The 27,129-nt window shown below is 38.8% G+C and overlaps 1 protein-coding gene across 1 annotated transcript in view; it reads right to left on the bottom strand.

Annotated features, from left to right (window-relative positions):
* Window positions 1-27,129, bottom strand: part of SLC2A13 (solute carrier family 2 member 13) — a 118,969-nt gene that overhangs the window by 60,038 nt on the left and 31,802 nt on the right. The window contains exon 4 of the mRNA XM_015851573.2: window positions 5,738-5,846. Within this exon, the coding sequence (XP_015707059.1) occupies window positions 5,738-5,846 (109 nt within the window). The remainder of the gene's footprint in view (window positions 1-5,737; window positions 5,847-27,129) is intronic.

The following is a 27,129-nucleotide window of genomic DNA, read 5'->3' as shown; positions in this document are numbered from 1 at the left end:
AGAGAAAGAGAGAAAGAGAGAAAGAGAGAAAGAGAGAAAGAGAGAAAGAGAGAAAGAGAGAAAGAGAGAAAGAAAGAAAGAAAGAAAGAAAGAAAGAAAGAAAGAAAGAAAGAAAGAAAGAAAGAGCGTAAGAATTGGAATTCAAAGCAGAGTTTTTCCCAATCCCTGAGGGTTAAATCACATGCTGCTCCCCCAGGGCTGTATTTCTCAGGACAGCTGAATACTGACTGATGCTCAGCAGCTGACAGGAGTCAAAGTTTACAGCTCCTCACAGGTTGGAGCTCTGTAACTGCTGCACAATAGACCCAGCTGTTAAAGCCGTCAGGAAATACTCTTTGATTCTATTAAGCTCCTCTCCAGCATCCATTACACTTTAGAAGTATCCTGGCCTCTTTCCAGCCTTGTTCCTTTTCTCTTTCTTTCTCTTACTTACATTCAGCATGGTGTTCATTCATTTCTCATATTAATTGTTCTTAATATTCTTATCTTCAAACCTTCCATTTCCATTTGTTGTACAACCTCCTCTTGTCATCTTTTGTCTTGTCCTTTCTTTTCCACAGCTTTCCCTCATCTCTCATTGCTTTGAGTCTTTTTCCTTCCCCATACAGTAATGTCTTCCACTTCCTATTTCTTGCCAGTTGAAAAAAAGTTGCTTGTTTTTACTTTTTCTTCTTCTTTAGTTCACTTGCAAAGATTAAAACCCCAAAACTGGTAAAGCTCAAAATTTGATCTGTGGATCAGATCCAGACATTAATATATTTTACATGTGGATTCACTTAACTTTTAGGAGATGCAAGGATTTCTTAACAATGAAAGGACATTTTGTTAACCAGGAAAAACAGGCCATATATGCAAAAACAGGAGCCTAAATGTTAACCAAAATGCTGAAGGCCTTAATTGTTCCTTGTTGATACATTATACCACATTTGTGCTACAGAAAGCTTTTCCAGCACAATGTGAAGAGATACTGGCCAATGACTAAATTAACATCACATTAAGCATACTGTTTCAGCCGCACAGTATTTTGTCAGGCTTTTATAAAGCCACTTTATTCTTAAAGTTTTGTGAGAACAGACATACAATCAAGATGTTGCAGCTGTCTCAGAGCTCATAGGAATGGTCTTTACCAGGGCACAATCAGTCTGCATGAAGGGACACCGGCTAGACCTGAAAATGCCAGTACAGGTGACAATACTTTCATGGACTTCTGACAAGACAATACTGAGCTGCCTCCAATTATGGCTAAATTACTGCTTAGTATTCAAGGGAACTCAGGATTGTTCCAAAAGCTTTCTTTCCCGTGATTCTTTTTTGCTTTCAAGTGCAGTAAAGCTGCGTAGCGTCAGGAGTGTTTTCAGAAGTCAGTCTTGCTAAGATATCGCTATCTACTGAATATCGCTAAATTCGCTAGAGAATATTACTAAAACACTGACTGAGGTCTCTGCTTCTTTCTCCTCTACTGAAGTTTTTCATCAGATGGTCTGAAATAACCAAATCCTTCAAGCCTTGCCTTCTTCCTGCCCCACAGAAACATCTTCTGACTTTTATTGTTACAATTAGTGTTATTAAAGGAAGGAACCAATGGGAAAATTGAGCTTACAGTTTTGCCATAAAATGGTCCTTTCCTCCCATGTTTTAAGAACAGTCACAGTGGGCTTGAACACACCTGCATACCACTGCTTCAGCACACTCCTGACATGTTATTATTAGATAGCTAACTTGCTGTATTCTGGAGTACCAACTTCCTTCCCAGGGCCTTTCTCAGAATCTTGTCAGACAGATTTGATAAACTAGGCTTGAAAGAATGAGCTTCCGTTTCAAGAGAAAATACCAGAATGACAAGAAACTGGAAAGTTAAGCCATTTCAGACCTGCCTGCAGAAGTGTCAGAGATGGTTGCCTAAAACTGTCTGACTTTATCTTTTACAGGCTGAAGCTTTGACAAAAAGGAAACATTTTTTCTACTTGGGGCATCACCTCCAGCAGTGGTATTTGTGTTCTTAAGGGGAACAAAAAGGAATCAAAGTAATAGGTCACCGAGCTTTATCCTTTTAATGGCTAAATTTATCATGCTAGCATTTGTTCCCATAAGAGTCACACGCTCCTTAGCCTATTTTTACATTCTGTGTCTTTTTTAGATCCACCCCCTCAATGCAGAGGTTGCTCTGCATGCTGTTCTCACCATTTCAATAACATTTTGTTCAGGACTACAGCTCCTGATTCCCCAAAGTTGGATGACATATGAGCATACACGGCTGACACAATATGAAACTACATCAGCTTACTGCACAACAGCATGGCAAGGGCACAGTCCTCAAGAATTCTTACCAATATTCTTTGAGTTCTTGTTTCACCATTCCCAAGAGAAATCCAACTACAAATGGACTTTGTTACTCTCCTTGGAGGGCGCGCAGCAGCACCAGGAAGTTACAGTGAATAGCAAACATCAAAACATTTTTTACAATCAATGGGTTCTGGTAACTGATTTTGCAAAACCAGTAAAACCCACACAGTCCTACAATCTCCATTTTCCTGCTGCTACAAAACTGAAATCCCAGAACACAGAACTAAATGTTACGGAGAGAAAAGTATTCTTTAGAAAATTAATTCAATCTGACAGTTCCACAAGGAACCGTTCAATTACTGCATTAAAAAGCAATCATCAGGTTCTGTGCAAGCGAACCATCAATAGACAGATGCTTACTTCTATTTGAAAAGTATCCTTTCATAAGAGAATGTTTATCTTGCATACTTGATAAATAAGAATTTTCTTATACAAGACTGCTTAAAAATATTAGATATTGCAGGTGGTTTACAAGTCAGGCATTTCACAACAGTGCCTTCAAGTGTTTATGGTAGGCATTTTCGTATTTTAAAGTCAGGATTCAGAAATGTTCTATTGCAATTCTGTCCACCTACACATCCAAAAGCAAATTAGGTCAATTCCAAACTATTTGCAAAACCTCCTACAGAGAAAGTAGTTTGAGATTTTAAAACATGTGAAGGTTGATATAAGCAGAGTCAACCCAGCAGAGTCACAAACCTGACAAACTATCAGGTTTTGGAACTAGCCTAGGAAAACATCCCCAGAGCAGCAAGAAACAACATGCAAAAATGACTGTCCTTGGCCAGAGGTTGCATCCATATCAACTATAATAATATTTATATAAGGTTTATTACATCAAGTTCTCTGATTACCTTCTAAATTTATTTCTACTTTTGGCATCCATAACATCCAACTTCCCATGGCAATGAGGTCCACTCTGTAATTATGCATTGCATGAAAAAAACGTTTCCTTGTGTTTATTTTAAACCTACCATTAGGTAAGAACCGGGACTCAACAAAACTGATGTAAGAATTAATTACTAATCATAACCTCTCCAACTTCCACACAGCATTAGAAACTTTATATGTGTAACACATTTCTTCTCAGCTTATTTCTTTTCCCAGTTGTAGAGTTCTAATTACCGTGTTCAAACACAGGGATCCATTTCCCCATATACAACCTGCTTTATCCATTTATATATTTTTTTTCTTTAAAAAAAGGATATCTACAGGTGTTTGAACTGTTCCAGACTGATCATGGAAATCATTGTTGTTATTATATTGAATTATACTCAGTTTCAAGATATCGAGACAACTCTCCCCAGCAAGCATGGCTGCACTGTATTGTAAAATGAACACTTTTGCCACTTTACTGGTTATTTTGTGTTATTTTCCCACAACGGGTCATTTTCACAGATTTGGGGATATTAACCTTCTGAACAGTGTACGAGTACAAGCTGGTTTTTTTGCTGTTTACCCTCCTTCATAAACTTAAAAAAGCCAAACAGAAAAGATCTTCAAGCAGATTCCTGTCGGATTCTACACAGGATTTCCCTCCACTGCGATATTTTCTTCTTATCCTTTGTTTTTTTATCTTAAAAAGTAATTAACCAAGGAGGACTATCTGCTTACTTTTGTGACCATGTGACTTCCTGAAGAATCTGGCTGCCATGGACAAGTGTGGTTGGACAGTATGGCACAGTCCTTGCATACCCACCAACTCTCCTACCCATTAGACTTGCAAGCTATAGCCTGCATCCAACAATCGTGTTGTTTTTTCTTCATTATCCTACTTCCCTTGTGCATATATTTTTCATATTTATAAACATACACCTTCTTCTTCAACTCCATGACAGTTTTAATTTTGATATGGGGAGAAATAAAACTTTATGAGCTGCAGCTTCAAACAGAGAAAGCTACATTTCCAAATTCGGTTAGGTATGCATTTGAAATAGTCCAGACCTGTTGAGTGCACCCTGATTAGATCTAGACAATTTGTTATTCATTTTAATCTGCTCATTCTAAAATTCCTTCTCCTAACACTACAATTTGCAATGGTCCACGTGAGACATCTTAAGTAGGCTCTACTGTGGGAATTTTCATATTTCCTCCATAGGTTCCCCAAGGAGGTGGTTGAATTGCCATCCCTGGATGTGTTTAAGAGCCGTATGGATGTGGTGCTCAGGGATATGATTTAGCAGAGGGTTGTTAGAGTTAGGGTACTATGGTTAGGCTGCGGTTGGACTTGATGACCTTCAAGGTCTTTTCCAACCAGGGTAATTCTATGATTCTATGATTCCATAATCAACACAGATGCAATAATGGTCTTTAAGGATCTGCCACTACAGATTTATCTCCTGCTACTGTTCTCATGCCTTGACCTGTACTGGGCCTAAAGACCCCTTTATGTCACTTCCTCTGCAGTGCCCAAATATTTCTTCAGAGCTCCTTCTGTGCCCGTCTTCTGATTTTTACAGATAACTTAGCAGTTATGCATTCTCTTCTTTTTCACCTTGTGTTACAATTTCCGCTTTATAATGTCACCCTTTATAAAGTCTATTTTGGACTTCCCTTCTTTGCAGTTTAACAATACTGTTTGGTTCCCCTCCACCCCCCTTATAATAGATGGTAGATATTTACTCTAATATTTAATACAGTAGCTCTCAATACACTAAAAGCATTATTATTTTAGCTGTTCCTTTTAACTGTTTCCTAACCAGCTTCCTCATTCAGATGTAATCTCTCTATAAAATGTTACCACAATGTATCTTAGACTCCCTCTTAAGTAACAGAGAAATCATGATTATTATGGTTACTCTTGAAGGGAAGCTCAGCAGTAATTTCATCTTAAAGTAGGTCTTGTGCATTGTACATTTATCATGACAGCTTATCAGGAAACCCAATATATTCTTCTTCATCTCCACATTTGCTGAGTCTTTGCACACGTAATAGAACATATGATAAGGCAAATGCTTCTTCCCTTAGCATCTTACTTTCTGCAGCACTTCACAGTAATTTTCCATCCTGTTTACATGGTCAACAGACTCATGCCCAAAGTATTTTGATTTATTTGCACACAAATGCAAGCCATAAGAGTACCTTCTTATCTATGACTGAATAGCTTGTGCTGTAAACCTTAACATATAATAATGTCTCTCTCAGAGTTGTTTGCAATGTCATCTCTACACAAACGTCTACCCTTGTACTAACATCTTGCACCATTTTTCCGAGATGCCAAATATGTCAATATACAGATTTAAAACCAGCATTCCAGCCCTCATGCTCCATTTTTCATATGTCAAATTTTGCCCAGAAGGCCACCTACAACTGCTATTGGTCCAATTCTTTTTTTCTTTTCCTTATGTTTTTTTCTTTAATATTTTTAAAAGAGAAGCAAGCAGCAGATACATACATGACGGTGTTAATCCCTGACAGTTGTTGAAACATCTGCAGACCACAACCCACAATTAAGGCTCTTCGAGTTGGAGGGTATGTTAGCATTCTGCAGATCACAGGTCCAGCTTAAAAAAAAAACAAACAAACACAAAAGAATACGTAATAGTTCTTAAGTGATCTCTATCAAAACAATGTTCCCAGGCACAACAGGTCTTGCACCTCAGTGTCAGACAAGCTTGGGCTATTTCAATTAATTTTGAACCATCTGATCAGTTCAATTCTGCTTTTCCATACTGTAGTGCAAATAAGATTTTCATTAAGGAGCAGGTAAAAAACATGGAACAGTTTTTGGATGCAGTGCACAGTGCTATGGATGGCAGATGTACAGTTCCCCTATACCACGCTAACAGTCTGCACATCTGCTGAAACTGGATGTACACACACATCACAAAATACCTTCTTTGTTTCTTTTCTTAAAGCTCCCAATGTTTTTGTAAGGTTACTTCAGAAATGCCATTATACATTGCTTAGAGCTGCTGGATCTTCCAGATGAAAACATTATCCTAATTCCCATCAATGTTCTCTCAATTTCCATACAGTCATTGCAAGTTTTAAAGGTATAAGATAGATCTGTGTGGCACAGTTCTAAGGCCAGCAAAGGGAGCATAAATTAATTAAACCTTTTCCACACACTTGGTAGCATTGGTTTATGCTCGAAAAGTGGACAATACTTTCACACTGAAGAGAAAGCCAAACATATCTGGCAAACAGAGAAAGCTTTCTTCTCTGTATCTTATACGGGGTCCTAAAAACATTTCATACAGAAAACAAAATGAAATCTACCAAAAATATAAATTTTACTCCATTCTTTACTTGATTTTATTTCTGCACACAGCATCGTTTGGGCCAGAATATGTCCTGGTGAAATAATCCAGGTGTCCTACATCTTATCACACCTAATGTACCTACTCAGAACAACTTGTATGGATGACATTATATGTAAGTCAAAACAGTTACCATAAAAATAAAGATAATTAAAAAAGAGAACAAAATACCACAGTAATGCAAGTCATAACTGGAGGTGAAAAGAATCTGTATTTTATGGTTACAGTTTCACATTCTCATCAGTGTTCCTCCTAAATGTATAGGAAGTATTATGTGCATTGATTCAAAACCAAAAGCTGTACAGGTCTGTTAGTGAAGAACAATTTATGTTCTCAGCTCCAAAACACTCATGGACTCCAAGTCAAATGGAAAACACTGCTATCTCAAACTGAATTCACCTACAACAGCCCTCAAGTCTTTATGCTCTGCATCCAGCATGAGCAAAAAGGCTTTGGGCTTGAAAGGCTTTGTCCGCAACAGATTCTGCAGCATCCTTCATGAACCTACACAGCTGAATGCCTGTAAGATATCATCTGCTCCATAGTCTTCCTACAAAGATCTTAATCAAGCTCAAGTCTTGAATTTTGAATCAACAACAATGCTCACTGTAGCAGAAAAGGAGGCAGAAGTTCCATACGGAACTAATGCAAGTATTTTAACAATTCCTGATCCATCTGATATTTGATGGAAGTTACATAAAACCCCACTCACAATAAGACATCGTACAAAACAATTGAAAAGCAGACATTACAATGAATAGCTCAGAATTAAAGCAGCTGTTCCCAGACAATGGTTTGCAACTCAGAGGGAGCCAAGAACCCTCAGCAAAACTTAATTGCAAAAATTGGATTGTGTGTCTGCAGTTTATCCCTGCAGAAAGTCCAAGGCCACATATTAACGTCTGCCTTGACCTTTCCAGTCCGCTGAACTCAGTAAGCACTGGTATTTTTTTCATATTTGTGACTAACTGCATCAGAAACATGATGCTGATCATCATCCCCATTTATATCAGAGACTTAAAAGTTTCACTACAAATCTGTGTCATAGCAATGGCATAAATGGATAGGGATACACAGAATTCAAGGATTTTCTCTCATAAAATTCACAGCCTTCAGATTTTCAAGCCAATAATCTGACTGAAAGACATAAAAGAAATCATTATCTCTGTGTTAAAGAAGCTTTATAAACTCGGTGGAAAATCCAAACAACTTTTGACAATATCTGTTCTTATAAGAAGGAAGAGGTTTATGTTTTTTCTTAAAATTATCTATCCTTATGCCAATTTAGTGTTTCCCTGTCTTCAGTCCTGCTACCCACTTTCTGTCGTGCTTATACACTACAACCACCTTAAAACTAAGCAACTGCAGGCAAATAAATCATAGTTGGCCACAGCAGAGAATGAATGGTTCTACACTGAAGGGTGAAAAAAGAATTGAAAACATTTTTATACTGAAAATACATCTTCAGGAAACTAGAACTGTAGTTCAATACTTTCTGATAACGAGTACATTTCCTCTTATTTATTACTACAGATTAAAATAGCACAAAGCAACAAAATCCAGGGAAATGGGTGATGGAAAAGATGCGTCACAAAAAATAAAATTTAACATTTGGCAAAATTTACAGCGGAAAAAAATAGATACTTGAGTCCAAAAGTCATTGTTTTTTGTTCACAATACTTCTCCCTTCCTGCTCTTGTTTTCTAGTCCTGCACTTGAACTTGAGATATCACTGAGATGTTTGTTTTTCTTCTTCTAGCCACGAATAAAAATGAAGTCAAAAGGATGAGACCTACTAATGTCATCATTAATTTAATGAGACTAGATTTGCTTCAATTTTTTTTGTGCTGTGGCTTGGATAATTACTTTATCTGAAGTAAATTTCCTTAATGCATACGTTTACCGGGGTTCACAATACACTTTAGTAAAGGGCAGCCAAAGTGGGTTCTAGCCAAAGTGCAAAATGGCAGCAATAGATAAAGAGCAATGGGAAAATAAGGATATTGCTGCAGTAGAAGGTGACGTTGCACAAAGGATTGCTGTGCTCTAATCGGCTTTTTCTGAGCTTGGTTTAGCTCTTATACCTAACCAGACTTTCATCTTGATAAGCAAAGGGGAAAACACAGTAAGATTTGGGGGTTTGGCTTTGTGCTCAAAGGAAAAGAAAAAAAAAGAGAAAGAAAAGAATCGTGCTGTGCCAAGGCCACTGACAGGTTTAAATATCCATTAGTCAGGTAATCAAGGTGACAGCTCGTGGCAACAGCTTAAGACTACAGAGGGCTGCTGCCACATTTTGCGTTCTTGCTGTTGAAGTGTTACTGCAAAAGCGAGCTTACCAAGCAAGAAGAGTTACTCATCCGTACAGCATCACTTCAGCTCACCCTACAGATCAGCTTTACAAAGCTGTTCTTATCCTAATGCTAATTGAAGCCTTCTCTGTCTTCCAGACACAGCTTCAAAAAACTGCTCTACTGCCATGAGTGGCACAAGGCAGGATGTCAAGTATAGCAGAAGGCTGACATGGAAGCCACTCCTCTCATTTGGCCTTTCATTATAGAACGGCAACCTCCAGCCCAGCATCCTCTGCACTGCTAGAAGAAGCTCCTTACCTCACCGAGTTCTCTGTGTCTTTGAGATTATTTTGATGCTCAAAAGGATGCTTCAGCCTTTTTTTTCTTTTTTATGCCAGTCACCCATCAGACAAGACAAGAAAAGACCGCTGGTTTGCATCTGAGTTTGAGTGTATTTTTGATATTCCAAAGCAAATACATCCAGCTGTATAGCAAGACAACTTGCTCTAGCAGAAAACAATAGCTTAGACACAGTCCTTTCAGTTACAGAAATTTAAGGGAAAGAGAGATTTCCATGCCTACTCAAACAAAAAGAGGTTTTTTGTTTTCTCAGGAAATAGAGGTTTCAAATAAACAGTACCTTCAAATGATCTTTAGAATCATTCAGAATAAAGATATCTATTTTTTTTTTCTCATGTTGTTTTGACAAGAAAGTGGGGTTGGTCTCCTGGGAATCGTGAAAACAAAACAATTTTCTTCTATCTGCAAAAAGAAAAAGAATAGCATCTTTCCCTGGGTACCACATTCTTTGATTCTGTGCTTTGGTGAAGGAAAATCTATATGACTGAGTACTTGCACAAAGAAAGCAGCAGTGAAGAATGCCTTTGAACTGGACAAGCAGTGGCATGTGGGGAAACAAAACAAAAAAAGGAGCGTGCTTTGCCTCTGTATGATGTGCTTTGTACAGAAAAGAAAAGCCACGGTAATGAACTCCTTTCAAACCAGAGACACCATGGCAATGCAGGATACAGAGATCAGCAGCAATTCACATGATGCCAATGGGAGAAGCAACCATGATGACTGAAGAGAGATGGTGACTGAGGAGCCGGACCACTGCCTGCCAAAACCTGAGCAGGGCAAGGAGCTGGGGAGGTTTCTATCTGGTAGGAGAGCGACTCGAGAAAGAGGAAAATGAGGATCTCGTTGTGCTTTCCCCTGGCACAGGAACTGCCTCGGAATCAAAGTAGGAGGTGTTAAGGCCGACCCTCAGCCTGCAATATGGTTTTTCAAGCAAACAGCTGTTTCTTTCCACCTTCCTCATCACCTCACTAATGGCAGTGCAGAGAGTTTGAAGGTTTGGAACTGGGAAGCTTTTTTTGTTTTTTTTCTTTAAAGTTGAGGAATGACACTTAAAAGGAAATTGCAGTCAGGGAAATTTCAAGAATTATTTATTTATTTGCTGAAAAGAGCATCAAAAAAGCTGATGACTCAGAGCTCCTTCCAACCTAATCAGTAACCTGCTCTCAAGCTGATCCTTCCAGCTGTTACCGTATTAACACTCACGCAGATATTGCATTCTGTTTCCTGAAGAGAGCACTTCAGGCCTTCCACCGTCCGCACATTTTTCTGCTAAGATGTTAGTTTCGAATTCGGCCAAATTTGTTCTGCTTTCTTTTGCCTTGCCCCCTGCCCTTGTTTCCAAACGAACTATCCCTGTTCCTGCCGCAAGCTGCTGCTTTTAAAGCTGAAAACCATGAAAAAATGGAAAATGATTAGAATGAGCATAAAAAAAATGGAGCTCAATGAAAGTCTCAGGGGGAACTTTTGGCTACAGTCTGTTGCATGCTCACTCCTTTGTTTACTTTATTAATAGCACATTTGGTTTAGACCACCCGTGGGGCCTGAAAAACTCCTCTGTTATTTGTATTTCCTCTTTTTCAATTCATAACGTTAGCATAAGTTGCCCATTTAAAAAGGAATACGTGGCCTTTTTTGCTTGTGAGTATTACATCTCAGTGGAGAAGCAAACCCAACCCAACCACCTGCTAAAGAAATGTCACTGGCTGAACTAGTGAAAAACTGCAATTAAAGCCATAGAGAACAGATAGCAATCTCCCGAGCTACAGTCTTAAGAAGTGTTTTTATCATGAGAACTGAAGATTATGAGAAGCTGATGGTAATGACAGTTTTCAGATCCTCCAATTTCTGGAGGATTCACGTACAGCCTCCACGAATTTGTGTGTGTGAGCCACTCTGGAATTTCAGACATAATAAAGCACTTCATAATGAAGTATGACTCTCAGGAATCTTGCATCTGATATCATCATCCCTGCAAAAGCAGAATGGAAGCAGTTTACTCCCACTTGCACAAAGAAGAAAGTCTGTGGAGAATCAGATTAGGAACCTCTTCTCATTTGTTTCATAAATGCTGTCTGGGGTAGCAACAAACTGCATCCAGCAAGGTGCACAGAATGTTCTTATAACGTAACTTCACAGAAAAGTCTCATTGGTTTCCAAGAATTAACAAGAAATTGCCTACTGCACAATCTTCAGAGAGTTTCTCAAGAGTAATTCTTGCTAAGGTCAGTGAGACAGAAGTAGCTGTATTTATGTGAAGTTCTTTGTACAGCTGCCATATTTTTTGCCTGTTGATTAACAGGAGAACACACTGTGGGTCTGGTTTTCATTAGGTCATTTTGAAAGTAATTTCAAAACCTGACAAGCGGATATCCTGCATCATCAGCTGCAACTGAATCACTGAGCAGAGGTACACAGAATAGAAAAAACACTCTATACATGGAGCTACATGGAACAGCAGGCAAAAGGCAGCTTGTCACGTCAAGATTCTGATTTTAGGAAAAACAGAATTAATATTACATAACAGACAGTTCAAAGTCCCTCACGTACTATGGATTACATGAAATTTGAAAGCTGCTTAGCTTGTACCGAGTAGAAACCCCTCTGATCATTTTCAGCATAACTGATAGAACGGCGTTGCCTAAATGCCACGTTTATATGGAGTTTCCTTATAAATACAAAGTATTGAAAGAGTGGTTCTTTAAAAATTTATTGAAAACCCAGTGGACAGTGGGGTGTTAAGAAAACACTAATGGTTGTTTTTTTCTCATTTTCTAAAATGAACAGATAAAAGCTGGCATTTACAATGCAACTCACTTTTCCACTCCCATACTGACTTGTTTTAGAATGTGAAGTTGAAAATTTAAGGTTGGGACAGATGTCCTTTTTTTAAACATTGCTTCCTGTACTTAACAACTGGTCCTAATTTGAGAATCACAGAATTGTAGGAGTTGGATGGGACCTCCAGAGATCATCGAGTCCAACCCCCCTGCCAAAACAGGTTCCCTACACCAGGTCACACAGGTAGGTGTCCAGGCAGGTCTTGAATATCTCCAAAGAACTTTTACACAAGTAAAACACATCTATTAAGAGCAGATGGAAGGCCCATCAGAGCCGATGTTTCACACATTTAAGTGAAGGAACATCTCTCAGACATCTGAGCCACTTCAGTTTCCAGAGATATAGACGTGTCTTTTGTGATAGATACTAACAAAAACGTTAAAATACCAATTCTAAATGCTACAAGAGTGTTATTTTCTCAGAATAAAAAGGAAAGGGAGCATCAGGATTTGTTAGAGCACTTTGTGCCCAGAGGGTTCCCATCACAAGGAAGGGTGCATGGTGCGCACCCTCTTTGCATCACCTGCTCCTGGATGACCACTTCTGCTGCCCAGACAGATCTTTGTACATCACTATGGTAAAGGAAACAGTTTATCACAGAATGGTGCCAAGTAAAACTTTCCCAAACAAGAACAAGGAACCAAGAAAGCTAATGCAAAGATCAGCGTGAGGTTTCAGTTCGTGCTCACAGCACCAACTCCCCAGAGCTACATCCCTGCACCTAAACATCCGTGACTGCAACTTGTCCCCTGAACATCCCAGCTGCCCTTAATGATGCTGAATAGGAACATGCTACATTCAGCTTCTTCCTAATTTCATTTGTTAATGTTCCTTTTTTTTTTTTTTTTTTTTTTTTTCAGATACAAAACATCAAGGGCAGAAATAAAACTAGCAATAATAGCAACAGCGGGACAGATATAGCAAAATCAATACAAATATAAAATACAGAGTAAACCCACGCAGTCCAGTTCTTGCACATGAAAAGTGCTACTAGAACACACTATTCAAATATTTCATGTCTGCTAAAGTACTAGACCAAGTGTAGAAGAATTAAGAAATGTTTTGGGCACCATAGTACAAAAAGTACATAAAACAACCATGGAAACGTGTGGACAGTGGAGGTAAGAATCTGACAAGAGTACATGGGGGAAAATATAATATTAAAGAAGCGCCAGACATAATAGAAAACCAAGTTCACAACATAGAGCTCACAATCCCACAATGTCTTTGGGTAGTTGGACAAGCAGTGAAACACTTCAGTTTTGGAGACCACAAGGGCACTACACGTGAGACAACAGTAAGTTTCCACAGACACAATGATAGAGAAGAAAAAACCAAAGCATGTCTGTAGTTGTAATTTCCATAAGCATTTTGTGAAGGGTAATTATCAGCCTATGAATGCATTAAAGAATTATCAATCAAGCACCTAACACTCGTCAGAAGAGAATGGTGGACATTTGAGATCAAATATAGTAAAAGTTGCCAAGACAGGTAGCACTTCTATCTGCCTGTCTTTGTCTCTGCATCTGACACACACACAACACAACAACAACAACAAAAACCCACAGAAGAATCATCTGTGTTACCTAAAATTACCCAACTGTGAATTCATACCCAGCACCAAATGTAAGCTGCAAGACTTGGGATGAAAAGTTTGACCGTGGCATGGCAGCTTTGAGATAAAACATCGCCATAAAGAAAAGTAATTTCCTGAAGGAGATAAAATACCACGGAGCCCTTTCCTCTTTAGAGAAGTGCAAACTTTGACTGGCAGAGGCTACATGCAACCCTACCACCCCCAGTTACCTATAAAAGTTAGCAATATACCTGTGCACTGTTATACAACATGCTCTCATTTATAAAGAAAATGAATTCCATGAGGCAATGCATGCTTTAAGAAGCAGCATCTGGGCAGCCTATGGAATGCAGTAGATTGGGGCCACCAGGCTTAAGCACTTTGAAGCTGATGTCTCTCAATGTGTACAACAAATGATGTGTAGGTTTTCTGTCAGACTGCATTTAGTCAGTCCCTGAGGCAGAGCATTGCCAGAGCTGGGCTGTTAGAAGCCACGTTCAGTCTCTGGCATTGGTTTGAGCCTTCGGTTCTCCATGAGGGCCACAGAACACTGAGGGCATCCGTGGAGCAGACCTCTGGTTTTGTTTCCACTGAAGGCATTTCTTTATTCCATGGGCACTAACAGTGCCGGGTGATCTGAACAAACACTGTGTGGAGCAATGGCAGGTGATGAGCAGAGACTCACTGCAGAGCTACACCGCTGTTCCAGCCAAAATGCAAATGTAGCCGCAGTCAGCGCATCTTTTAGTAGTTGACAGCAACTGGAATGGTTCTGCATAAAACAAGGGAAAAAGCAATACAAGCTGATCCTACAGACTGTTAGGGTTTATTCAAAATTAATTTTAAAGAAGTATAAGACAAAATTCACTCAGTATTTTGTCATGCTAACTCAATGAAATACATTACTCTGCTGCCTATGGCCTTGAGACTTCTTCCTCTCTCCTTGCCCTCCCATTACTAGTTTTGCAAGGTCAACTTGAAACCTGAGAGTCAACCAAGTCCTTTGTCTGTTATCATTAATAGTTTTTGGCAAGAAACAGAAGGTGTTTTTTTCCAGAATAAATGGTGGGTTTTTTGTTTGTTTTTTTACAATAGAATTCCAAAGTTTTACTGCCTCCAGTATGGCTGGACATGGTTTTACTACACAAGCTAAGTAATAATAGAAAACGAGTGTGCTGGTGGTGCAGGGGCACAGGAAAGGCAGGCTTCGACAGATGGTCGTGTCCTAAGCCCTCTGCTTGTCTATTGGATTTTCAGGATAACCAAAGGAAAGAAAACACAGGATTTTAAAACAAATCTGTCAGCAGGGATATGGAAAGGTTGAATAAGCAGGTTTTGTAGTTTATGTTATACATCACACATAAATTGCTCCTGACATTCTGCTTATCAACAGTGCCACTTCCTTGGGCAGACCCATCCCTGTCCATCACCATCCCCTCCAGCTGAGCACTGGTCACAGGGGGAGCCCACAGGAAAGGATCTTTGTGACCAGTGGGAGAAGACAGCACACTTTTCCAATTTTTCTGATGTCAAACCTAACTTTGCAGTGTTAAGAAAAAATCCTAAGACTTATAAGGAAGCTGAGTAAGAGGCAGGAGGAAGAACGGAAGAAGGAAAGCAGAAAGCTGGGGTTGTGACTTTAGCTATAATTTACCAAAAGAAAAAACAACACAGCTTCTCAAAGAGGTAGTTTTAAAGAAAGCAATGTACTGCAGTCTGCAGATGTGGGGCTTAGGAGAAAAAGCTCACTTGTGCCCCAGAAATGCAACAGACCTCTCCCTTCCCCTGAAAACACATCAGGGCACACCCAACAGGTATTTTGGGGCACCCAGCCGCCTCTGAAGAAACACCACAATCTCCTATCAAAAATTAGCCACAATCCCTACAGAAGGAGCTGGAGGGAAGCAGCTTGTCAGAGAACAGACCCAGAGGCGTGAACCCACACACATCCCAGCACAGGGATCGGCACATGCTGCCCTAACCAAAGAAGGTGATTCACCAAATAAACCAACCCATGAGCCTAGAAGTAGAAGAAGAAATTGAAGCAACGTCACCTCACTGCTACAATACAGGAATAGTGATTTTTTTACACTGGCTTTCTGCAGTAAAGGACAGCAACTCAATCCTGTGATGGAGAAGAGCAGTATTTTGCCTTACAATTCACATCTTGATAGATGGCATTGCCATGGCACTGATTTGAAATGGGAAGCTTTCCTACTCTCAGTGGACAAATGCAATGATCAGAAATGTCACCTACGTGACACGCATCTTCCCAGGCTTTGGGCAGGGAGAAGCTCTCAAAGCAGCTGATGTGACACAACAACAGCAAAAACACACAGTCCTGAGTAGGGAAGTGACATCAATATTCAAGTAACCATTCCAGACCAGCAGAGTACAAAACGTACACCAAAGGGGCACTTTCTCTGCACAAGGTGTCACTCAGCCTTCCACAAGGCTCTACAGAACCAATCATTGTGCACAGTTTGTTACCTGATTTCATACCGTAAGCCAGGTCCCCTAACAGACCTCCTAGCACTACACCCTACTTGTACTCTGTTCCTCCCCAAATCCAGGTATTTACTTTACAATGCAAGCTTGTTGGTAACATAGACCCCCCAGTGACATCCCATCAGAAGGACCAGCTGGAAACAGAGCACACACTGTAATTTCTTACATCTGGATCTCCAACATCTCTACTTATTTTCCCTCTTTTTTTCTTGTGGATCTTTTTCCCACTCTGGTTGTTCCCACTGATATTTGAGATTCTCAGAATGACTGGGGAAGTTTCTGCTGTGGCTATACCAGCCCAGCTTTGTTTTTCATCCCAGTGTGGTGACGTTCAACACATGTACAAAGCATCCAAACAGATTCTTTGGAAAGTACGTGAGCTCCATGTGGGATAGAGCTGAGAGGAACTGCTGTGTCACACTCAGATGCACTACATCCATGGAAACTACTGAAAATGCCACCTGGTGGAATAACAGCATCACAAAGTAGGAAACAGCCACCCTAACCCCAGAGACAACCACTGCCTCTTGCTGTCATTTGGCTATAAAAGAAAAGAAAGTTCATTTAAAGTGAGCTGATAGACCAAAAGTAAACATGGCCAAAATTTCAATCTTGATTTCCCTCAAGTACTGCAAAACCTGCAGCTGTGAGCAGCAAGCCTCAGTTCAATTTTTCCTAAGTATTCCTGCTGGATACCAATTCATTAGCCACTGCTATTGAAACAGCGTTATAATAGAAAAAACAAGAAGCATCTATCCCCATAAGGTATTATAAGAATTAGGGAAATCAAAAGACAATAGCAGATCTCAAGTAATAAAAACAGGTTAAGAAAATGAAGAAAATAAGAACCAACAAGAAGCTTTAGGAGAACAAGCACTGTTCAGAGCTCATCTTTCAGGAGGTCCATGCTTCAAAAAAAGCCTCAGGGATCAATTTGTGGCTGCTGCAAGGCCTAGAAAGCTCTAGTGAAAGCTCTAGCTCCTACAGATGGATGCTCTGCCTTTGAATCAGGCAAGATGTAATGTACATGGATTCCTGTCTTTGGGGATGCACTGCCCTCATTTGCCACCTGGTTCAATTCTTTTTTTGTGACAATTTCCAAGGTTTTTGTTTGTGTTTCTTAGCATCATTTTTTAAAGAGTCTGTGAGAGGGTCGCTGTGTCTGTACACAGCAGCTCAGCTTGCATAAGGACACAAGAACAAGTTCAGGTGACGGTGCTGGGTTTCTAAAAAGCTCAGGATTAAAAGCAAGACACCACTCCAAGCTTGGTGAGAGCACCAGTCAAGATTTCTGCAACAGTCCCTGTTCTACAGCATCATACTCGTTGCTTTGCACCTGCAAAATCGAGGCAAACCCTGTGCTTGTTCTCTCTCTGCGAAGGAGTAATAGTAGAACTTCATTACATTTAGGGATTGAAAATTTAGCTAGTTAGAAATTAAGAGGCTTTCTATGTATGGACATTTCCTAACTCAGGTAGGAAACCTGAGAAACAACAACTGCCTTTTCTGTAAAAGGCTGAAGAACTTCATCAACAACCAGCAGCCAAATCCTACAATGTTCAGTTCAGAAAACTGAATTAGGTTTTTGTAAACTTTCAGAACATTTAGTTCTTGTCATAAAAACAATAACAAATAAAACCAAAACCAAGAAAGCCCACACACAAAGCCTACGCATCTAAACGCATGAGAGCATCTGATGAAAAGCTCAAAGAAAACTCAGATTAAAACAAAAAGAACAGAATTGAAACCATCATTTACATTTCACTCTATGGTTAATCTACGGTTAAAGTTTAACTATGCACAACATAATAAAGCCGTGCATGGGGAGACCAATTTCATGGACGATAAACCTGAAATGATCAGATACTGGAAGAGTATTTGGTACTTGATAAAGTATCATATATGCTCATGCTCTTCTACTCCTCACTAGACATTTCCTGTTTGCTGCTCTTGAATCACGACAGGTTTCTTGGTACGACATGAATAAACAAGCCAGGGGAACTATAGACAACTTAAATTATTTCATTCCCACCAGTGTGTGAACGTTTCTCTTTGCTTCTGCTCTTCTAATATTACCGCTGAATGTTCTTTTGGTGTTACCAACACTTGTGTTTTGGTAATTAAAAAGATTACGCAACCATCTGTCTGCAGTCACTTGGGTCCATACATACCTTTAGCAAATGAGACAAGAATAATCCTCTAGCAGCAGGTTTATTATCACTAGAAGATGCCAAGTAACAAACTGAACAGTAAACAGCAGAAGCACATTTCACAGGTGGTGGATGCAGAACGGGAGCTATATTGTGCCTCAGAAAGATGTAGTAGTAAAAGCACTCCATACCTTGGGTCTATTCTCAGTTCTACCAGAAATTCCATCGGACCACCCCAACCATTTATTCAGTGCTACAGTGGGCTGACCTTGAGTACTGCAGTTCCCAGAACCTTCATAGTGAGAGAGCTATGGGAGGAACTGAAGAACTGAAGCCTTTATTTCCAGCACATTTTGTGTGCCATTGCTCAAAATACTTCAAATGGAGGAAAGGAATAGAAAGAAGGAATAGAAAGGAGTTCCCTTGAGCTTTTGTGGAGTTTTGTTCCATGCTGTGCTTCCCAACAGAGAAGAGCACATTGAAATCTTTACAGGTCAGCAGTAGGTGGCATTTTAGTTTGTTTACTTGTGTTGTTGGGGTTTTGTTTTCTTCAGTTGTGCTGTTTTGTTTGAAAAATATAAAGAAAAGCAAAATGTTCTGATTCTCATGCTCACCACTAACCTGAAGTTACAAACTGTTTTACCACACGACTCAAGACGTTTGCTGATGTGTAACCACAGGAGTAGTTCAGACACTGCAGTAATAGGCAGTTTTGAACATATTTGCTAAGGAATATAACAAATATACACAACTCATACAGGCTATTTTTGAAGTTCAATACAGAAAAATGAATCAGTGGACAAAAAATAAAAAGAACAACAACAAAACAGCACAAAAAGTCCACGTTTAACCTACAGGTAAAATTCAGGTGACGTATTGCTACAACTCAGGCCCTAACGGCAACCTACAGTAAAAACAGTTATGTCGCTGAAGGTTTGCGCCCTCCATGGAACTCAGATTGTAGATTATATTTTTCTCATTGTAGCCATTTCAATTATTGTCAGCTGCTGGAAGGAATCTTGAACAAACAACTGTGCTCATCACCATGGCAACAAAATACTACACATCTGAGTCCGATGTTGTGCATGGTTTGCCCAAAATTGATTAGCAGTTTCCAATGGTTATTGGAAATCTAGCTGTAATCTTGCAATCAGAACTGGCTACCAATCTGTCTAGTATAACATTTATGTCTCATTATCATTATTGCTAAACGTAAGCAAAAATTAGGTCTAACACTGACACCAGCATAAACCAATATTCAAATCTGCAATCATTGAGAACACAGAGGAGAAATGTTATTATCAAACAAAATTAATACATTTAAAGAGCCATGGAGGGAAGAAAGGATTGCTTTAAATGATCAAAGTCACGATAAATGAAAATTGCTTGGAAACTGCTACACTAAAATTGAAGACAGCTCTCCATGAGGTTCCTATCAAAAATTTGGAAGGCATGTAAGAGTTTTCGCAGGTTAATTTCTCTCTGCTAGAGCTAGAGAAGAAAGGAATAAGAGCTTATCAGCAGGGCAGAAGAGTGTAATCTTATTAAACTACAATTCAGAACAACTCTCATTGGATTCTAAAAACTTTTAACAGATAAGAAGGAAAAAAAGAACCAACTCAGAGCACATTAATAGTCCTTATTTTAAAGTATTTTTGCAATGTACTACTGCCCAGTGTGCCCAGCATAAATTGTCCTGCCTAAGAAACTGCGGCTGCATCCATGAAGGTTCTCCAGAATTCACATCTTTATGGACCTACCTGCACCTGTAGAGGGAACACTGACCTCCAGCAGGCACATTTCTGGGGTCAGGCACAGCACTACACAGAGCAGCTATTCGTACCTGGGCTCACAGAGCACAAAAACCGGCTGCAGATGGTAGGGAACGTTTCATGGATGAGAACAGAATGCTAAACTGAGCAACGGCTTCTCAAATTTGTAAAACACAAGTTATTTGCCTCAAAATAACTAAAAAAAAAAAAAAAAAAAAAGCCCACCCAACACCATAACTCCTTCATAATGCTGCCGGGTTGGGTTATACTTGCATTCAAATATAGAATAAATTTAAGCTACGTTTTCAAATGCATCATTTTTGTTTATCTCAAGGATTTACATAAACGAACACTTTATGTCAAGGGATATTTTAAAACAGTATCATTATGCAGCACTGCAGTACATATATTACTTCTAGACGTACTACATTATTCACCAGCCATAATCTGTTACATTTATACGCATTTATATAAAACTGGGCAGATTTCTCTAATAAAGTACCAACAGATTCATGGCCTACTGACAGCCCAGATACCTAAAGCTCTTTCTTTAGATCTCAACTACATGTTTTCATAACATTCACTGTATTTTCACTATATACACTGTATCTGACACCAAGTAATTAACACTAATTAAATGAATTACCAAGGACAATCAAATGAGCATCCACTGCAGTGAAAGAAACAAGAACCAGATACTATAAGTTGCTGTTTACACGTTAAGTATTCTCAAGGTCACAGCTAAGAAAATCTTGCCTGTTGTTGCCAAAGAAGATTTTGTGAAGTCTCTTAGATCATTCAGATCTCAGAATTATCCAATTTCAGCCTCGGGTTGGTGTCACATGTCCCCATCCTGCCAAGAGCACATGAACATTTCTGGTGTGTTTGTCAAGGTCAGTGTCTGACAGGGGTATGGCACAACAAATTGGTGTATGAGTGACCAACAAGATATCATGTGGTTTTTATGATTGCTTAAATAACAGCAAATTTTGACTTCAAACATCATCTCAAATATGAAAGACTATCTATGCTCTGGACTTTGAAAAATAAATCTTTGTCCTACGGATTTTGAGAAGACTTAGAGACCAAAAATTAAACAGCTTGACGGATACCAGCTGTGACAGATGGGGGCACGATGATTAATTTGAGGCTGCTCACTCGTGAATAGGTGGTATTTGGTTATTCTATAATGGATCAATCCTCTGGAAACATGCTTCCAAGGGCTTTTAGGTATGTCAAGCTCTAAGCAATCCAATCTGGAGACAAAATGGTGTCTCAGACCTCTTCCATTGTTATCTCACGCTGCAATAAGAGTAGGATAAACACTCTTCACTAAATTCAAAGGTATTTATTTGCAACCTGTTACCCCCCACCCATCTCTCCAATCTGGTGCTGGTAAATACTGCTTTAATTTATCTTCTTTTACAAGACTCTTATGCCTCTTGTCTCTGGGAGCTACTAAACATAATCACTGCTTAAAAAGTTTAAAATCCCAGCATACATAAAAGACACAAAGGTAACACAAATCAGCATTAAAGTTTAAACCTTAGCATCTATATGTAGAGTCCCATTTTTCCTAGACAGTGAAAAGAAGGAAGAAGAAATTAAAGGGGGATGTAATAAAACCAGAAAGAGCTTATAATTCCAAATTTCTTTAAATTAAGCATAAGGGCTATTTTTCCTTAACAGAAACCTTATTTTCCTTTGGCTATGAAATGAACTATTCTGCAACTGTCACTTTTATTTTAGACTAGCAACAGTCAGAACCACCTACATTTTAAATTTGCTTTTATTGCCATAGAAACGTATGTTTGCTTTAACTAAAAAGGAAGTCTACTGGCTCAGAGACAATAGTCTACTTTCCATATCACAAGCTACAGAAAATATTATAATTTATTCTTCTATCTCCATACTTGCATTCTCTAAGTGAGCTACATCCACCTCAACTACAATGCGATTACATGTACTCTGTGTTATGTAAGATATTTATACACATACATTCAAATGAAATGAAATCAGTGCAATCCACTTTATAGCATCACAGAAGTACAAAATTACTTTAGAATTACTTATGCTCTTAAAACAATCCAATTTCAAGCATACTTTAGAAGACTTCTGCTTCAATAACAATTTAATGTTTAGAGCAGTTGTGCACCATTAGATTCAATATTTGCTGTGAAACCTTTCCATTTTCACTACATGATGACAAACAGGTCAAAATATGCCAAGAAAACTGTATTTTTGTTCACTTTATAGCTACTATTGTCATGAAGAATGCATGCAGAAATGAAAGGTTTTCAGCACTCTGTGAAAATATGTATGGATATATGTATATTGACACAGTTTAGGTATCAAAACAAAGACCTACAATCTTCTTTCTGCCCTACAGAGCTGCTCCACAAGGTGTCTGAGCAGAGGTGCATGGCAGCCCTCCCAACTCAGTTCCCCTGGGGCCAAAGACACCATCCCAGCCATCAGCATTGTGTCCCACAGAAACTGGTTCTTCATAACCTGCAGTGCTAACTGCCACTGCACAACCAAAAGGCAGAATTTACATGCAGCATGTTCGTTTAAACATAGCTAGGTAATTACAAGCAATTCAGCAGCTCAAACCGTTAGCATTCTCTTCGTAGTTCTACAAGAACTGCAGCAGGAGAGGGGAAAAATAATAATGTGCTAGGCTTGATGATGTTAAAAATTAGTATTTAGAGATTCTGTCACTAAAAAAATCCTCAATATGGGAAAAAAACATTTCTTCATTTGTAAATCACTTATTTTGACCAGATAAAAACACCTACTGTCTGACTGAACAATACTGGTTTTGAAAATATTATTTCTTATTCAACAGAAATAGAAATGCTGAAGTATGTCCAGAATTAAGACAAGAAAAGTTCAATACAGTCATACACAGAAATGTGGTATTTCTGTCTGACCATTCAGGGTCAAGAAAACATACAAAGATCAGTGACTTCTGGAGCAGTGCAATGACCCCTTAGAGGAATGAGGGAGAGATCCCACTTACCAGAATAGTGATATGCTAGGGGGAAAAAAAAAAGCATTAGAAAGTGACTAAAGACTTGTGGTGATTATTTGGATTCTTGCACTATATAATGCAGAGTGTGGGATTTCCTGAAATAATTGGGTTTGGGTTTGTTTTTTAACAAAACAGAAACCAGAAAACTGGAGGGAGAAGAACTCACAGCCATACCGAGTCTTTTAAAAACACATTAGTTTGGCAAGGGAATGACTTAGAGCTTTATTTATGTTGGTACTTCCAAAACACGGCTGAAATATTGTTTTATACTTATGTAAGACACAATATCCCAGAAAGTATTATTCAGATGACAAAAGGAAAAGGTGCTGCTAACCCTTCCCATTCAGGACTGAAATAATACAGGGAGAAGCTCCTTCCCGGTATCTTGCTTCTGAATGGAGGCAAACACAACACTGCACAGCTAATGAGCATCACCACAGCTCAAGGTACCGCTACCAAAAAAGAATGCAAAATCCCATATTTTTGAGGACCAAAAAAATTAAGATTTATTAATGAAAAACGATTTTGAATTGGTTCACCCCTCATAAAAATTCTTAACCATCAAACAGAATTACTAATAACGCAAGAAAATTCTTTCTTAATTACTGGATAAAAAACTGCTCAAATGGTTAAGTAACAAATCAGCTTAGTAGGTGTTATAATTATTCCTTAGCAGCTTAAACAAAGTTTTCCTCCATGCCCACTAACATTTTCACACCACGCAGTATGTTTTGTCTGAATCCCTGCTGCACGAAGGCAGGCAAATCAAGTGGGAGCATCCTGCTTACAATTCCATATTCAGTCCAGATGCCAGGTCCAGCAGGGAAACAGTGAAGAATTTTTTCATGTTTTTGTTTCTTAAATAACCCACGCTCTTAAGTTCTGCTGTTAATGCAGCACGTGTCCATCTCTCAGAGGAGCATACCCAGGACATTCAACACATTTTCTGTTTCCAGTAAAGCAAGGAGAGCCTTTCAAACCCACTTCCTTCAGGAACGTTTCCATGCAGCTTTGTTTTGCACCCTGATTTGTGTATTTTTCACCTTGACCAACTGCAAAGGTGGTCATGTAACTACAATGTAGTAAATGTAACTACAAATGCTGGTTGAAGTTTACTCTATTTTAAAGCATATTTTTAATAACCATTCAAATTATATCACTAACTATTGGTTCTTCTGAAATTCCAGCTGTTATCAAATCTGTTCTTGTTCTTCAACAATATACTTGATCCCAAATTGGAACCTGTTCTTAAACGAATCCTAGAGTGGATGCCCAGCGACACATATGGATTTGAAGCAGCATCCACAGATACCCTACTAGCAGCACCGAACACCACTGAAATGTCAGCAAATTCACCTTTGATCTGTGAATAATGCCATATGGCTTAGAATAACATTGTTATGTGTGAATTTATTTTTCAATAAATAGATGAAAGCAAAGATTTATTTTCCCTACTTCTGTCTCTAATTTTCTACAGGCTTCAGACCAAGACAAAGCTAACAATGCCGCCAATGGAAAGCCCCACTCTGAAATCTTTCCTTAGTTTTTACATAAACTCCAGAGTGAATCTGAAATTAGTTAAAAAAACAAAGAAACAAACAAACAGAAAAGCAGCTCCAGCACAAAGACCCTCTTGCCTCATAATGGTTCCCTATGCTTTTTATGGAGTTTCACTTTTTTCTGTCCTTTGGGACTACCCTAAATAAAATGCGTCCAGACATTATGTAAAGAAGAATTTGGTTCACAACAACGATCTGAAGCAGCCTACTCTAAACTAGATCTCCTTCAGAGAGACAACTAACCCCCATTTCCAGATAAACGTTCAATTTATGTAGGCATGTTGGAAACTGTGGTGAAAGATGAAGGGACTGGTTTTGGCCATGAGCTGCTGAAGGAAGGCCCATTCCTAACATCCTGCCTGGTACACACTGTAGCCCCAGGGCCCCTTAAAGTACACAGACATCCACAAACTCCTGGCTATATCTGCAACCTGCAGGCTGCAAAATAAGAACTTATTTTGGACATACAGTTGTTTTATTTTTAGATGTGATAGAAAAAAATGTTTTTGTTGTTATTTTTTAACAGACCCTATTTTTCAAAGCTCATATTAGCCTTTTAAAAGGTTAGAAGGATGAAAAAAGAAAACCAAAAATGCTTTTTATCTGTCTCTATCAATTGTTTAGTATAGCAATTCATACATTCACTATTGCTTGCTCAGTTTGCAAAGGCTGCACCAGAAGAATATCCCCATGCACCAGTACAGGCTGGGGACTGACCTGCTGGATAGTTACTCTGTGAAGGACCAGGATGTCCTGGTAGACAGTTTGGGGTTTTCTTGGACAAATCTTTAGTGCATCTCTTTTCTTTTGCCTGAAAGACTTTAACCCAGTTTCTTGGTTACAGGTAACAGCAGCCACTCAATCTCATGAAAGAGGGATTCATTCCAATCAAGGATTAGAGCGCCTACAATGGAAAAGGTTCAGAGATTTGCACAGTCCTTGTACAGCATAACAGTATTACCAACTTTCATTAAATAAGATTCCAGCTGATGTCCAATAATAAGTATGTCTGTATCTTTTTGATTTCCAGGCATGTCAGGCAATTGCATAGGATAAAAAGGACTCCCAGAAGCAAGAGGAGTATTATGATTAATAATGAAAGGACTGAAAGCTTCCAGCATCTCCCTAGGGAGATATATGTCAAATGGTTGCAGCCAAAGCCATAGGCAAAAATACCGACAAGTTAAAATATTTCTTAAGCAGAAAAGTTGCAAGAAATACAAATATACTGTATCTGGGAAGGCGATCTTCCCTGACAATATCCTATTTTAGCTGACAGTTAATTGGTAAAATTATAAGCTGAAAACTAATGGTAATGAGGCAATTTTTCTTTTAAATCATAACACATTCATCTCCTGCAGGGAAATACAAAACCTGAAAGAGCAGACTGACTCACCAATCAGACAGTAAATTCAGCAAAGAAGGAAAGGGAGAGAAGCTGAAAGTGTGTGAAGCTTAAAGGATTTAAAGAACAGCATGGATATGTTGTTCTCAAAATAAGTATAAGTTTATAGTATATAAGTTTATAGTCCTTAGTCTGTAAGTTTGGGTCTTCTTTAAACAAAGAATTACTGGAAACACAAGGAAATACCTCATCAAAAAAAAAACCATTACAAAACATCCTGGTACAGACACAAAAGGGAAGGTTTAATGATTCTGCAGTGCAATTATACATTTTCTAAATCACTCAGTGTATTTCAACAGAAGCAGCGTGGTTCCATGCACTGCTAAGCCAAGCACACTTTACACACGGTGAGAATTACAAAGCATAACATGCAAATAAAAACATCTACATGATCAGAAATTGACACACATATATGTGCATAAAAGCACACTATAAGATGTCTACCCAGAGTCATAGCAGAGAGGTTCAAGAGTCTCAAAAGTAATTCAAAGGTCAGAAAAATGTGGAATAAATAGGACTGGGGGAGACTACACTGCTCTCCTAGTGTAATTATGATCCATGCCTATACCTACTTTATTTACACAGATATATATATCTAATCTCAATACAAATTATGTTTATTTTGTTGGACATTGTGTTAGTACGATATTCACCACCACTGATTTTGAGTGAAATATGGGGTATCCTGGCACAGCCCAGCTCAGTACAGGCATAAGAGGAGCATGTGGAAAAGCTGTGTGGCTTGCAAGTACTTTCATCCAAAAGGATAATTAGAAAAATGACACTTCCCCATGTTTTTCTTTGAATACTGGAGATCTGTTAAACATTTAGGAAATTAACTATCAATCCCCAATTTCCCTATTGAACAGTAGCATGATTTCCTTCTGGTTTGAATTTACCAATACACTGGCAGCCCATAAAACTTTCACAAAGGTATGTAGATCTTCTGTTCTTAAAAGTAGCTTAAGCAACAAAGATGAAGTTCTCTCATGATTCATTAGCTCAATGACAAGAATAGCGGATGAAACAGT

Source organism: Coturnix japonica, chromosome 1 (assembly GCF_001577835.2).
Source record: "Coturnix japonica isolate 7356 chromosome 1, Coturnix japonica 2.1, whole genome shotgun sequence".
NCBI lineage: Eukaryota > Metazoa > Chordata > Aves > Galliformes > Phasianidae > Coturnix > Coturnix japonica.
Note: the sequence above shows the minus strand (reverse complement) of the source record. Positions and strands in the feature narration are given on the sequence as shown.